Source organism: Plecotus auritus (assembly GCF_963455305.1).
Source record: "Plecotus auritus genome assembly, chromosome: X".
NCBI lineage: Eukaryota > Metazoa > Chordata > Mammalia > Chiroptera > Vespertilionidae > Plecotus > Plecotus auritus.
The window spans coordinates 16689890-16705448 of NC_137784.1; the positions used below are offsets into that span (position 1 = coordinate 16689890).

At 43.8% G+C, this 15559-nt stretch overlaps 1 protein-coding gene across 4 annotated transcripts in view; it reads right to left on the bottom strand.

Annotated features, from left to right (window-relative positions):
• The window catches only part of PCYT1B (phosphate cytidylyltransferase 1B, choline), a 93747-nt gene that overhangs the window by 33913 nt on the left and 44275 nt on the right, over positions 1-15559 (bottom strand). For all 4 annotated transcript variants that reach the window (XM_080651936.1, XM_080651938.1, XM_080651937.1 and 1 more), the window contains 2 exons: positions 13477-13593; positions 2068-2219 (listed from right to left, as the gene is read on the bottom strand). In XM_080651936.1, coding sequence (XP_080508062.1) covers positions 2068-2219; positions 13477-13593 — 269 coding nt within the window. The remainder of the gene's footprint in view (positions 1-2067; positions 2220-13476; positions 13594-15559) is intronic.

Genomic DNA, 15559 nt, shown 5'->3' on the forward strand with positions numbered 1-15559 from the left:
TGGAATTTCATTCATCCTGAAAACTGGTGCCCCCTTCCAATGGCACCTCCATTTTCCCTGTTCACCTAGGCCCCAAACACCTTGGAAGTGGCCTCACTTCCTCTCTGTTGCTACTACACTAATCCAGGGTCTGGTCACCTGATTATTGATATCAATTTGTACCTGACCTTCCTCACTACAGGCTCCTGTCCAAGTCATTCCTCTGTCACATGGGGGATCTTCCTTAAACAGAATTTTCTCTTTGTCATCCTTGTGCCTGCTGACTTTACTAGTTCTGTTTCCTCCTTCATCAAGTAGAACCTCCTTACCTACCTTTCAGAGCCCTTTATAACATACCTACACTCCACCTTGAGAGGTAGTTTGGCATAGCAGTTTAATTTGCATGGATATGATTCTTGCCCCACCACTTACTAGCTACATAACTTATAAATTGGCGGTAAAGATTAAATCCGGGTTTCTCAACCTCAGTACCAGTGACATTTTGCCCTAATCATTCTTTTGGTGGGGTGTCTGTCCTGTGCATTGTAGGATGCTTAGCAGCACCCCTAGCATTTACCCACTAGATGCCAGTAGCAACCCTCTGGTTGGGATAGCCAAAAATGTTTCCATACATTGCCAAATGTCCCTTGGGGGCCAACTCGCCCCCACTTGAGAATCACTGAATTAAATGATATAATTATGTTTAAGTGTTTAAAAATAATAACTGGCATACAGTACTCAATGTTAGTTATTATAATTCTATTCTTAGTACTCAAACTTAGTTCCTCCTCCTGTCCAATATATAATAATAAAAACAACAACAACTTCGCAGAGTAGCCATGAAATCGAATACAATTTGTGTAAGAGCAAAGCACTTAGCACAGGGCTGGGCACATAGTGAATACTCAGGAAGTGGCAGCCATCATCACCATCATGAGTACTTCCATAATGCCCAGCACAAGTTGAATATACAATAGATGCTTAGTAAAAATGTGTCAGTGATTGCTGGAAGTAAATTATATTGTAGTTCTTCCTTTTTCTTTTTATTCTTGCTGGGAAATTGTCTCCTCTGCTATTACCGATGCACATTTATCAGTGTTCTCTATTCTCTTCTGCATGGTGAATTTAAAAATAGACAAGAAAACTCTTAGAACTGCTTAATCTTATTTTTTTTGTGCTGCTTATAAAAGGAAAGAATAGCTCCTAATGTGGGTCTGGTAGGGAGATACAAAGCACATAATTTGATGCAAATCAAACGAATTTTTCATGTTTTCAACTAATACAAATCTTTTATCAGTAGGAGTCTCAGGGTCACAAAATCATAGATATAAAGTTCTTTCCTTAAAGGCTGACCCCTGCCCTTCTGGATAAGATGTGTGTTCATTTGTTCCATGAAAAATGCTGCCTGTGAATCTATAAGCACAAATAATGACAGTGGTGATGGTGATAATAATGACATTTTTGGAGCTCTTGCTATGAGCCAACCACTGTTCTAAGGGTTTCACTTAGATGAGCTCATTAGATCCTCAAAACAGCCCCAGGAGGAAAGCACTAATATCACCCCATTTTATAGTTTAGGTGAGTTCAATATTTCGCTCAAGGTTAGGGAGGGATAGAGGCTATAATTGGACCTTTTGGGGTCTAGCTCCAGAGCCCACACTGAAGAAGTGAGAGGGTATCAGTCCCCAGGATCGGGCAGGAGAGAGGGGCTACATCAAGTGACACCAAATGGCTGTTCCTTAAGTTACCTCTTTTATTTATTTTTTATTTTTAAAATATATTTTATTGATTTTTTACAGAGAGGAAGGGAGAGGAATAGACAGAATCATCAATGAAAGAGAAACATCGATCAGCTGCCTCCTGCACACCCCCTACTGGGGATGTGCCCGCAGCCAAAGTACATGCCCTTGACCGGAATCGAACCCGGGACCCCCCAGTCCCAGGCCGATGCTCTATCCACTGAGCCAAACCGGCCAGGGCTGAAGTTACCTCTTTTAGGAATTGGTAGAGTCTTTGGGCTTTCTGGGTATTGGCTGCAGAGCCAGACTCCTTAATTCTGCTACTTAGAGAACAGGGAAGAGTAAGTACCTTGTGTTTTTCCAAAAACTCTGGTGTGAGTGTCCATGGAGCATCTCGGATGACTTCGTCTACGTAGCGACAGTGTCTGAGAGCTTCATATCTCTCTGCTTCGTTCATCACGGTAAAACCTTTGAATTTGTGGGTAAGGTCGTCGCTGCAAACTGAAACAGGCAAGCGCATTAAATGCTGTTAGCTGGCCCGGGCCCTGATCACAGCCTTTAGGTACCCACATGGCTTCTTTAGCAAGACAAAAGGCGCTCCATCTCGCTAGGTGCTTTGCATAATCGAACTCTGTTTTCTACAGGAACAAAGGATCAGGAAAGGGAAGCAAGCTGAAATCCAGCAGCAATCAGAATTTCATTTCAGTGCTAATTACAACTGCATTCTCTGCGGTGGCTTTTATTAAAATTATTCTCCACACTACTAATGTGACTTTCATTTGCTTTTTATTTCCCTAGCCCATCCTTCAGTGAAAATTATTATTTAGAAATAAAATGATCAAGTGGAGAGACAGAGAAGGGAGAGAGAGGAGAGGAATCAAGAGGCCTGAAGGTTTGAATAATCAGTTCCAATTCTTTTATTAGATCACTGTACATAGTAACCCAAGTGTGACTCATGTGCGTGTGCATGTGCCTACGTGCACAGCATACTTCGGTTTCCTGGATTGAGGACCAGTCCTGACACATCCGGCCACACAATCGAGAGGAGGAAGTCATGAAATACCAAGTCTGCTCTAGCAGAGTTCATCCTTCCCACATCTCTTATCCTCTCTAGATCTCAGGTTCGTTCTGAACCCTCACATGGGGCTAGTAATAACCTCCACTATCAGCCTTAGAATGGAGTTTTTGAGGATTTACATAAAAGTGCTTTGAAACAAACGACACAATAAATACTATTCATTATCCTATGCAGAATATCTTTTTTGTTGGCAAAGGCAGCTTTCCGGAGCTTTACTACACATCAGGGGAAAATGTCATTGTGAGTACAGTCCCTGCTTACCAGTACACCCTAGTAAGAGTCTTGCTGCAGTGGTCAGATTACTCCGACTGCTTCTTTTTTTTTTTTTTTAATATATTTTTATTGATTTCAGAGAGGAAGGGAGAGGGAGAGAGAGGTAGAACCATCAACGATGAGAGGGAATCATTGATCGGCTTCTTCCTGCACGTCCCCTACTGGGGATCGAGCCCACAACCCGGGCATGTGCCCTTGGCCGGAATTGAACCTGGGAACCTTCAGTCTACAGGCCGACACTCTATCCACTGAGCCAAACTTGCCAGGGCTGCATCTTTTATTTCATCCCAGCCCCTGGCTTCCTTGCTGTTTCCTGAAGCCACTGGAATACACTTCTGTAGGTCAGGGCTTCACATTTTCCATTCCCCAAACCTGGACAACTCTGTTCCAATAGGGCTCACTCCCTGCCCTCCCTCAAGTCTTCCCCGACCACCCTGTTCTAAACTGTGACGCTACTGGCAGTCCGAATGCCCTCCCCAGTTTACTTCTTGCCATGGCGCTTGTCATCATATAATTGTCTTATTTAATTTTGTTTATGGTTGGTGTTCTTCTACTAAAATATAAGTTCCCTGGAGATAGGGGCTTTTTTGTCTCTTTCATTTTCTGATGGCCCATAGTAGGCTCATAACAAATATTTGTTGAATGAATTAACAGTGCCTGATATATATAGACTAGAGGCCCGGTGCACAAGATTTTTGCACTGGGGATGGGTCCCTCAGCCCGGCCTTCGCCCTCTCACAGTCCGGAACCCCTCAGGGGATGTCCACCTGCCAGCTTAGGCCCAAGCCCCAGGCAGTCAGACAGCCCCTCTCGCAGTCCAGGGTTCTCGCAGTCCGGGACCCCTCGCTCCTTACTGCCCGCCTACAGCAGAGATAGGAGAGGCTCCTACCACTGCCGCTGCGCTCACCAGCCATGAGCCCGGCTTCTGGCTGAGCAGTACTCCCTCTGTGGGAGTGCAATGACCACCAGGGGGCAGCTCCTGCATTGAGAGTCTGCCCCCTTGTGGTCAGTGCGCATCATAGCAACTGGTCATTCGACCATTTGGTCAATTTGCATATTAGGGTTTTATTATATAGGATGCTCAATAAATGTTTACTATGATTTAAAATAATAGATGTAGAGGAGAAACCAAGATGGCGGCATAGGTAAACACCTAAACTGCTGCCTCGCACAACAATTTCAGAGCCAAAACTAAAAGACAAAAGGGACATCATCCAGAACCACAGGAGGCTGGCTGAGTGGAAATTCTACAACTAGAAGGAAAGAGAAAAGCACACTGAGACTCAGAGGAGCTGCAGGAGGCAGAGGTACGGAGGCGCACGCGTGGAGAGGGCTGGCAACTGAGTACATGGCTGGTCTTCTCAATCGGGAGGGAGACAAAAGCTCCCAACTGCGCTGAACTCCAGTTCCGGGCGAGACTCTGGGGACCCAGACTCATACGGGGAGAAACTGGACTGTCAGGAAAGAGAAAAGCACACTGAGACTCAGAGGAACTATGGAAAGCAGAGGTATGGAGGCGCGCACGGAGAGGGCTGGCAACTGAGTATGCGGCTGGCTTTCTCAAGAGGGAGGGAGACAAAAGCTCCCGACTGCTCTGAACTCCAGTTCCGGGCAAGACTCTGGGGACCCAGACTCATTCGGGGAGAAACTGGACTGTCTGGCAGCAGGCAAAACTTGAGGGCGGCTATCTCTCAGAGGTGCTTGCAGCGATTACCGCGGGACACTGAGACCCAAGGCCTCTTAGGGCAGGGCTGATGGGAAGCCATTGCTGTCTGCTCCACCCTGAGACTCTGCCTTATCCAAGCTGAGCACAGAGGCTTTTGCAAGTCTTGTCTCATAAGGGTGTCTCCAGCACAGAAGTTCTCCCATCATAAACACAGCTGATCCTCACAGCCAATTGGCCTGGAGGTCAATTCCTCCCGGTAAAACCAAGAACAATCAAGGCTTAACTACAAGACTGTGCACACAGCCCACAAAGGGGTGCACCACGATTTTCCACCTCAGGTAACAGGGGAGGCTGAGCCATTGGGCCCTATAGGATACCTAGCACACAAAGCTACTCTACCAACTCAGGGAAGCAACGAAAATGTGGAGGCAAAGAAACAGATCACAAATGAAAGAAATGGAGGAAAGCATACGACTAGATATAGAGTTCAAAACCATGGTTATAAGGTTTTTCAAGAATTTCCTAGAAAAGACCAATAAATTTAGTGAGACCCTAGAGGATATGAAAAAGGACCAACTAGAAATTAAGCATAAACTGACTGAAATAAAAAATATTATACAGAGACCCAACAGCAGACTAGAGGACCGCAAGAATCAAGTCAAAGATTTGAAATACAAAGAAGCAAAAAACACTCAACCGGAAAAGCAAAAAAAAAAAAAAAAAGAATAAAAAAATATGAAGATAGTGTAAGGAGCCTCTGGGACAACTTCAAGCATACCAACATCAGAATTATGGGGGTGCCAGAAGAAGAGAGAGAGCAAGATACTGAAAACCTATTTGAAGAAATAATGACCAAAAACTTCCCCCACCTGGTGAAAGAAATGGACTTACAAGTCCAGGAAGCACACAGAACCCCAAACAAAAGGAATCCAAAGAGGACCACACCAAGACACATCATAATTAAAATGCCAAGAGCAAAAGACAAAGAGAGAATATTAAAAGCAGCAAGAGAAAAACAGTTAGTTACCTACAAGGGAGTGCCCATACGACTGTCAACTGATTTCTCAACAGAAACTATGCAAGCCAGACGGGAGTGGCAAGAAATATTCAAAGTGATGAATAGCAAGAACCTACAACCAGGATTACTCTACCCAGCAAAGCTATTGTTCAGAATTGAAGGTCAGATAAAGAGCTTCACAGATAAGAAAAAGCTAAAGGAGTTCATCACCACCAAACCAGTATTATATGAAATGCTGAAAGGTATTCTTTAAGAAGAGGAAGAAGAAAAAGGTAAAGATAAAAATTATAAACAACAAATACATATCTATCAAGAAGTGAATCTAAAAATCAAGTGAGTTAAAAATCTGATGAACAGCCAAGACCGGTTTGGCTCAGTGGATAGAGCGTCGGCCTGCGGACCGAAGGGTCCCGGGTTCGATTCCGGTCCAGGGCATGTACCTTGGTTGCAGGCACATCCCCAGTGGGAGGTGTGCAGGAGGCAGCTGATCGATGTTTCTCTCTCATCGATGTTTCTAGCTCTCTATCCCTCTCTCTTCCTCTCTGTAAAATATCAATAAAATATATTTTAAAAAAAAATCTGATGAACAGAATAAACTGGTGAATATAATAGAATCAGGGGCATAGAAAGGGAGTGGACTGACAATTTTCAGGGGGAAAGGGGTGTGGGGGGTTCGGGAGGAGACTGGACAAAAATCATACACCTATGGATGAAGACAGTGGGGGGCGGGTAAAGGCAGAGGGTGGGGTGGGAACCGGGTTGAGGGGAGCTATGGGGGGAAAAAAGAGGAACAATTGTGATGGTCTGAACAATAAAGATTTATTAGAAAAAAATAAAATAATAGATGTATATTTATCTACAGGCACATTTCAATACCATACATGCAAATAAGAGGCCAGTAGGTCTCTAGATACACACGTATATACCTATATATCCCCTATACATATTTCCTTAGATGCTGTATAGACATATATAGAATACAATAGAGAAAACAGTATAGTGGTGGTTTATATTACTGTAACACCATCAGCCACATGGCTGACTTGAAAACCTTGATGAGTAGCAAAACTATCTAAAGACATTGTCAAATATAAACATGAGTGGGCCCCACACCCCATGATTTTGACTCAGTGGGTGCTATGGTCTGAATGTGTCCTCCCCAAATTCATATGTTGAAACCTTAACTCCCAAAGGTAATGATATGGGAGGTGGGCCCTTCAGGGGTACAAAGATCACGATGGTGGATTAGTACCTTATAAAAGAGGCTCCAGAGAGCTCCCTAGAACCTTCCACCATGTAAGAAAACAAGAAGGTGCCAGCTATTAATCAAGAAGAGGCCCCTCACCAGGAGACCATGTCAGCGCCTTGATCTTGGGCTCCCCAGACTCCAGAACCGTGAGAAATAAACTTCGGTTGTTGTTAAGCTACCCAGTCTGTGGTATCTTGTTGTAGCCTGAACAAACTAAGACAGTGGGTCTGGAGTGGGGCCCAGGCAGCTCCATTTTTCACAAGTTTCAGGGAAAATTCTGATGCATAAAACATTTGAAAGCCCCTGAAGTATATTGTGAACATCTTGAGTAAAGAGCCCAGCCGGTTTTTGAATCACCCATCGCGCCTAGCTGTCAGGGGCGGGGGAGTGCGGGGCAGGGAGCAGGGCCATAATGACTATGTTATGTGTATTGATTCACTGGCTGTGTTAGCTTTTGATTCCCTAAATAGGAATCATTTATGAGCCAAGCTATACAATTTAAACATTGATCTAAGACTTTAAATGTTCTTTTAGGACTTGACTAAAATACTACCTCAAGAATCATATTGAGCAGAAATGGATTTCAGATCCATCAATTTTCTATTTTAAAGCACACAAAACTAGCCCTAGCCAGTTTGGCTCAGTGGATAAAGCATTGGCCTGCGGACTGAAGGGTCCCAGGGTTCGATTCCCATCAAGGGCACCTACCTCGATTGCAGGCTCCATCCCCAGCCCTGGTCGGGGAGCCTGCTGGAGGTAACCAATTGATGTGTCTCTCTCATACAGATGTTTCTCTCTCTGTCTCTCCACCCTCCCCCTCCACTCTCTAAATATCAATGGAAAAATATCCTCGGGTGAGGATTAACAACAGCAAAAAAGAACACAAAACTAGGCTGGGTTATATCCCACCCTCCTTTAGAACCTGCACCTGAGCAATTTGGTATAACTTCTAGATGGCCGAGATAATGGCCTCCTGACCAAGCATAGAGAAAACAAACATCCTGTTTATGCCAGTACAGGGTCCTATTTTCATACCCCAGAAGTGACCTCAAGAAGCAGCTGAACATGCTGACCAGTTATTGTCTAAACATTAGTTACACCCAGAGCAGCACTGTTGTTCTTGAGTCTTGGCAAATGCACTCTGACAACCAGATGGAGAACTCGGAGCCATGGTGTTCCATGGACGAATTCACTGAGCTATCTGGGAGCTCTCGCTGCAGCTAACCTATCCTGGCAGCTCACTGTACTCCAAATATTACCAGTACCCCTACACTTATTGGGTGATCACTTCATAAGACACACTGAGTGGCCAGATTATTATGATCTCTGAACGCATAATAATCTGGCCACGCGGCATATATATATATTAGAAGCCCGGTGCATGAATTCGTGCATGGGTGGGGTCCGGCCAGCCTGGCCAGGGGGAGGGGACATGGGCAGTTGGCCAGCCTGCCTGCTGGCCGAACTCCTGGTCGAGGGGACAATTTGCATAATAGCCTTTTATTATATAGGATATACACTGCGTGACCAGATTGTTATGTGTTCAGAGACCATAATAATCTGGCCACTTAGTGTATATTACTGTCTAATCACTAATTGAAGTATAATTGAAAAATACATATTTTTTATTTTTTGGAAAAAAGTTTTAAATTAAAAAAAAATATTACCAGTACCTCTCAGGAGAAAAAATATAACATAGGGGTTGGACTTTGGATTTGCTTTGGGTTCTAATGCCGGCTCTGTTGTCCCTGGGAAAGTTACTCAAACTCTCTAAGCCTCAGTTGTCTGTCTTTAAAACATGGCAAAGTTTTGAGAATTAAATTTGATCATCTGTATGAGCTCAGTAACGTTTGCCATTTATTTATTTATTTTTAAATATATTTGTATTGATTTCAGAGAAGAAAGGAGGGGGAGAGAAAGAGAGAATCATTGATCGGCTGCCTCCTGCACACCCAAAACTGGGGATCGAGCCCACAACCCAACCCGGGCATGTGCCCTTGACCGGGAATCGAACCGTGACCTCCTGGTCCATAGGTCGATGCTCAACCATTGAGCCATGCCGGCCGGCTGTCATTTATTAATAGTAGTAGAAATATAGGACCACTTATGGCAATATTCATTTGTGTTTTGGGCTCTGTCTTTTCCCTGCCCCCACTCCAAGCAGGTCTCCAGCCTCTTGGTAACACCCCCTCCCCCCACAAAAGTTGTGAAGTTCATGTTGCTGGCAGATAACATGCCCTTCTGGCTACTGTTTCCCAGAGATCCTTGGTGGGTTTCTGTAAGGAAGACACAGAGAGAAGATTCCTTCAAATGAGGAGGAGTTCCTCCAAAGGGCTGAGGAGCCCAAAGCAGCAGGTGCCAGCAGCAGGGCCTCTGGGAATGAAGGCCATGCTGCCCTGAGCACTGGGTTCCGCCTGGGCACCGACCACAGGTGCCTCACCTTGCTGAAGAGTGGAAGCCCCTCTCTTGTTTCCGTAAATATTTTGAAATTTTGTTTGACTCTGGGGAGCTGAAGAGAGCCCAATAAGGACCGGACTGAATTTCCTACCAGCCAGGCAAAATGCAGTCTCAGAGGAATATTTCATTTCAATTAAAATATCATAGAGCACAAACCCACTTTATGGGGCAATGTTTGTGTCTGCTGTAGTCCGAGTAGCATTGGGTTTATTATTGTCTCTTATTCCCCTCCTCTGAGGCAGAAATGGGTATTTGTTGACTCAAATCCTTAAACAATTAAAACAAACCAACAAGCTCTCCAATATAAATTTTAATTTCTTGACTTGTTTTTAAATGACTGAAGTTTTAAATTAAAATGGAGAAAACAGCCCTGACTGGTTTGGCTCGGTGGATAGAGCATCGGCCTGTGGACTGAAGGGTCCCGGGTTCGATTCTGGTCAAGGGCATGTACCTTGGTTGTGGGCACATCCCCAGTGGGGGATGTGCAGGAGGCAGTTGATCGATGTTTCTCTCTCATCGATGTTTCTAACTCTCTATCCCTCTCCCTTCCTCTCTGTAAAATAATCAATAAAATATAGTTTTAAAAAAATAAAAAAGAAATAAAATGGAGAAAACAGCTTTACAACGGGATAGTTTTAATTTGCTAAAATAATACCAGCAAGATAAGCTTGCAGAAAACCATTTTCAAATTGTGTTTGTTTCTATGTATTAGGTAGATCTGCTATCTCTCCCAGTGTTTGCAGGGTGGCCTTATGTGGTAGGTGTCCTGTGGGACTGAGTGCCTTTATCCTCTAGCTGGGTGCTCCGGGAATGTCCCTTGTGTGGGTTATGTGGGCCCTCCTGTTGTAATTGTCTTGATTCCTATTGGCCCGTTCATGTGTGGGATCGACCCTCAGGCTGGCTGGCTGTGAGGCTCAACCCTGACCACAGTGTGCAAGCTGCTGTGTAGTTACCGACCACACTAAGTGGATTTCGCCTCAGCAGGGTCTGGTGCTTGCCAAGATCTCCCTTTGGATACGCTGTATGTGAAGCTTAGTGGATCCTGCGCTGATGTTATCTGAAGCTGGCCACTGGCTGTGTTGGTTTCTGGGGCCTCTTGGGAGGGACTCTGGTGCAGGCCAATGCAAGACGCTGCCTGTGACTGGTCCTTGGCAACCTGTTTGGAGCTACAAGTGATCCCCAGTTTGTGGCTGCCTCTGCTTGGCCTGGGTGCATGGAGGAAGGACCAAGCTGCACACTACAGCTGGCTTTTACCAGCATTGGGCCCAGGGGCAGGTCAGCAAAGGTCCCAAGGCACCCCAATATCCACCTCCACCTGTCGGCTGCCTGTTAAGCTCAGGCATTGAAAGAACCTCTGGCTGTATTCCTCAGCAGGGCATAAGCTCCATGGGGTGAGTAAATTGCTTTCAAGTAAAAGAGTAAGGGTTATAATTAAGAGTCATTTGATAAGTCTTGGTAAAGCCTTTTTCTTATACTTCCCAGAAAGAGAGAAAGCAAATAATTCTAATAGCTTGGTAATAAATCTTTTTGTAGGTCAGGTCATTTCATATCCATTGCTTCCAAGAAAATTGAAAGGAGATCTCAATAAATTGTCACTGGATAGACCATTATAATTATTATTTATGACAATAGAAATAAATTATTTTTGTGACATTTGGAAAATAACTCATGAATTCAATAACTGAGTGGTATCATCAGAGCAAACTTCTTTCATTCCCATCTAAATATTTGTGTGAACAAAATACTTCAGCACTTACATCTATAACAAGAAAATCCTATATAATAAAAGGATAATTAATATACAAATCGACCGAAAGGCAGAATGACTGGTCTCTTTGACGCGCACTGACCACCAGGGGGCAGACTCTCAATGCAGGAGCTGCCCCCTGGTGGTCAGTGCGCTCCCACAGGGGGAGCACCACTCAGCCAGAAGCCAGACTCATGGCTGGGGAGCACAGCAGCCGGCGGTGGTGGTGGGGCCTCTCCAGCCTCTGCAGCAGCACTAAGGATGTCGGACTGCAGCTTAGGCAGGAAGCAGGCCTAAGCCATCAGTCGGACATCCTCCAAGGGTTCCCGGATTGCAAAAGGGCACAGGCCGGGCTGAGGTTCCCCCTCCCTCTCCAGTGCATGAATGTCGTGCACCAGGCCTCTAGTATAGGAATAAAACCAATGTTAAACTATGTCTCATTCTAGCAATAATAAATTCATCCACAAATAATGAGATCCTGCTCATCTCATTTAACACCAAACAGGTTAAATGCCAAAGACAACATTTCAAAAGACACCAGAAGGGGGGAAAAAACACCTTACCAATTAGAAGTGCAAGGTTAAAAATTACATTGGACTTCTCCACAGAAACAATGCAAGCAAGAAGAGAATAAAGAAATATTTACTGTGTTGAGAGAAAACAACCTACCTACCCACCTAGAATTCTGTACCCTGAAAAATTATCCTTTAAAAGGAAAGGAGAAATAAAGACTTCCTCAGACAAACAAAAATTGAGGAAATTTGTTTCCAGTAGACCTGCTTTGCAAAAAGTGTTTTAAAAAGGTCTTCAGAGGGGAAAAAAAAAGTTCTTCAGAGAGAAAGAAAATTATGTCAGAAATTTGAAACTACATAAAGAAAGGAAGAACAGCCAAAACCGGTTTGGCTCAGTGGATAGAGCGTCAGCCTGCGGACTGAAAGGTCCCAGGTTCGATTCCGGTCAAGGGCATGTAACTTGGTTGCGGGCACATCCCCAGTAGGAGGTGTGCAAGAGGCAGCTGATTGATGTTTCTCTCTCATCGATGTTTCTCACTATCTATCCCTCTTCCTTCCTCTCTGTAAAAAATCAATAAAATATATTAAAAAAAAAAAGAAAGGAAGAACATTAGAGAATGAATAAGATAACTTTTATTTGTCTTATTAATTCATCTAACAGATAACACTTTGTTCTAAATAATAACAGCAAGAATATAGTCAATTATGTATGACATATATATGCTTATATATAAGTGAAATGAATAACAGCAATAATTCAAGGGATAGGAGGGAAGAATTAGAAATATTTTGTTATTATAAGGAACTTGAACTACTGGTCTAGTGTTATTTGAAAGTGGACTTGCCTTAGTTAGAATGTATATTGCAAATTCTAGGTCAACCACTAAAAAAGTGAAAAAAGAAGTATAATTGATATGTTAAGCAAGGAGAGAAAATAGAAAAATGCCTGTCACATAGTAGGATCTCAATAAATAGTTAACTATTTCTTTAACACACTGTGTATAAATTCAACTAATTGAATATAGGCCACTAATATTAGTACATCATTCTCAGCGCTGTGGTCACACAAAGGAAACAGACAATGACCTTGTTTAACCTTAATCATTCTGAACCCCTTTCAGCTCTCCAAGATTTGATATCCAAATAATATTGCTTTTCTCCTAACCCTCTCAAAAATTTTAGAAACATAAATTGGATCAAGTCTCAAACACAAGAAGAAAAGCATTGATGGAAAACAGGAAGTAGCCCTAGCTGGTTTGGCTTAGTGGATAGAGTGTCGGCCTGCGGACTGAAGGGTCCAGGGCTCGATTCTGGTCAAGGGCAGTTATCTCGGTTGCAGGCTCGATCCCCAGCCCTGGTTGGGGTGTGTTCAGGGTGGGGGTGGTGGGGGGGAGCAACCAATCTATGCATCTTTCTCACTTGATGTTTCTCTCTCTGTTTCTCCCCCTCCCTTCCACTCTCTCTAAAAATCAATGGAAAACTATCTTCCGGTAAGGATTAATGGGGGAAAAAAAAAAAAAGAAAGAAAGCATAAAGCAGTTACTCTGTCCCTGGGGATTAGTGATGTATAAATCACATGATATAATTCCGTTTCAGTTTTTGAAACCTCATTTTAAATTTCAGGCAGCAAACTTGTGAGCCAATATGGGCTAAATTGGGAGCGTTAACAATGTGAAATTTTAATAAAACTCTGAAAGGGGTCCTGTAGAGGAAGCACATTATAAAGTTTTCTAGACAAAAAGAAAATGCACTTCTTACCTCCTACTAGTAAGTAGCTGTTGGGAAACAGTGTTTTTGCTTGCATAAGTGCCCTTGCGTGGCCCGAGTGGAAGAGGTCAAATATCCCATCAGCATACACTCTGACGGGTCTGTCAACTGTGGGAGAAAGAAAGCATCATCAACAGAACTGCAGAATAGGAAATCCCAGTTACCTGATTCTCCCATCCGTATGGCACTGCAGGAAGGTTTACCTGGATAACACACAAGGTCCCCGTACCATCAATTTCATATTAATGCAGGAAATTAATTTTACAAAGAGATTCTTCTGAAGACATCAGAGCAGAGTAGAAGCATAGCAAAATGAAGACTGACCCAGAACACATTTTTAGGCAACAAGAAAGACCAACACAGAGCACTGGGGACTTCTCTTGACCCAGAGTGGAGTCTTGGGAGTCTGAGCCAGCACATTCAGACAGACCAGGAATAACCATAGGGTCGGCAGAGTCAGCCCGGTGGGAATGTCAAGGCAGGAGTAACCGAGGAGCTCAAGGAAAAGAACAAATGACTTCATCCTTGAGTCTGGCAGTTTGAATGAAGATCCCCGAGTCCTGTTCCCAGAGACAGTGTTGTGCAGGAGTAGCTATGCACCTTTAGAGAGACAGTTATGCACCTTTATTCCAAACTCCAAGTCACACTGGCAGCCTGCAGTCTCGGTAGGAATATTTATACCGCAGAAATTAGCAAATGCCACAAATCAGGGCTTATGTCCCCCTGGAGGGACAATTGTTAAGTATTTACCAGCATACTACTGCGCAAGGGTCACTTCCTAACCTCTTTGGTATCCATGAGCGATGTGGGAGGGAGACACAGGTGCCCCAAAGAGAGGAGAATCGGGGTACAAAAGTTAGGTGTGGGGGTGGGCCTCAGGGTTGGAGGCGAGCGACCAACACTATGGTTCTGCCTAAGGAGAAAGGACAAGAGTGAAGAGGCCACAGCAGACACTCACACAAAGGCATACAGAGCTCTCAGAAGTACCATTCCATGAGGAAGAGGGACTCACTTCACCACAGCCCTCTGGAAGCTAGGAGACTGGAAATGCAGGCTAGAAAATGCAGGATGACCCTTTTGTGTCATCCCAAAGACCTATCCCCTCAAATAAGAGGGCTATATTGGGGGTACGGGGCTTGGGCACCAAATTTTACACCATTCTGGACTCTCAACAAAGGAACTACAAAGTGAAAATATGGCAAACTACAAGCTAAATATGGAAAACTGAACACACACACACACACACACACACACACACACACACACACCTCCACTTCCTCCCAAACACAAGAATTACAGAGAAAAAATGGAAAAGGTAGAATACCCCAAGGGCAGAGGAAATAAGGAAGGCAATGACAGTGAATTGAGAGAGGTACATAACATTTTTTTAAAATATATTTTATTGATTTTTTACAGAGAGGAAGGGAGAGGGATAGAGAGTTAGAAACATTGATGAGAGAGAAACATCGACCAGCTGCCTCCTGCACACCTCCTACGATATGCCTGCAACCAAGGTACATGCCCTTGACCGGAATCGAACCTGGGACCTCTCAGTCCGCAGGCCGACGCTCCATCCACTGAGCCAAACCAGTCAGGGCGGTACATAACATTTTGGAAAGCTGATTTTCAAGTGCAGGTGCCTACGGGTAGCCAGACTCAAGGGTTGGGCATGTAGGCAAAGGGACTGCTGGTTTGTGTTTTCTGTAAGCCTAAGACAGTGGTCAGCAAACTCATTAGTCAACAGAGTGACAAACCGCGGCTCACGAGCCGCAGTTTGCCGACCACTGGCCTAAGAGTCTTATGAACTTTTTAAACTACATGCGTGAATTATGTTAATGCTATAAAAATACATTTTAAAAAAGAAATCAATGCAAACTTTGGTTGAGTGATCTTGAAGACTTAGATTTAAAGTTGTGATTATTTCTTGATGTGGTACAACCTCATTAATTTGGAACATAAATTAAAAGAAATGTTATATTAATAGATTCAGATGGTAAAATATTTCTAATAAATTTAATTTCTCTAATAAAAAAAAACTTGAGGCTTTATGTCAGACAGGGTATTGCAATTATTT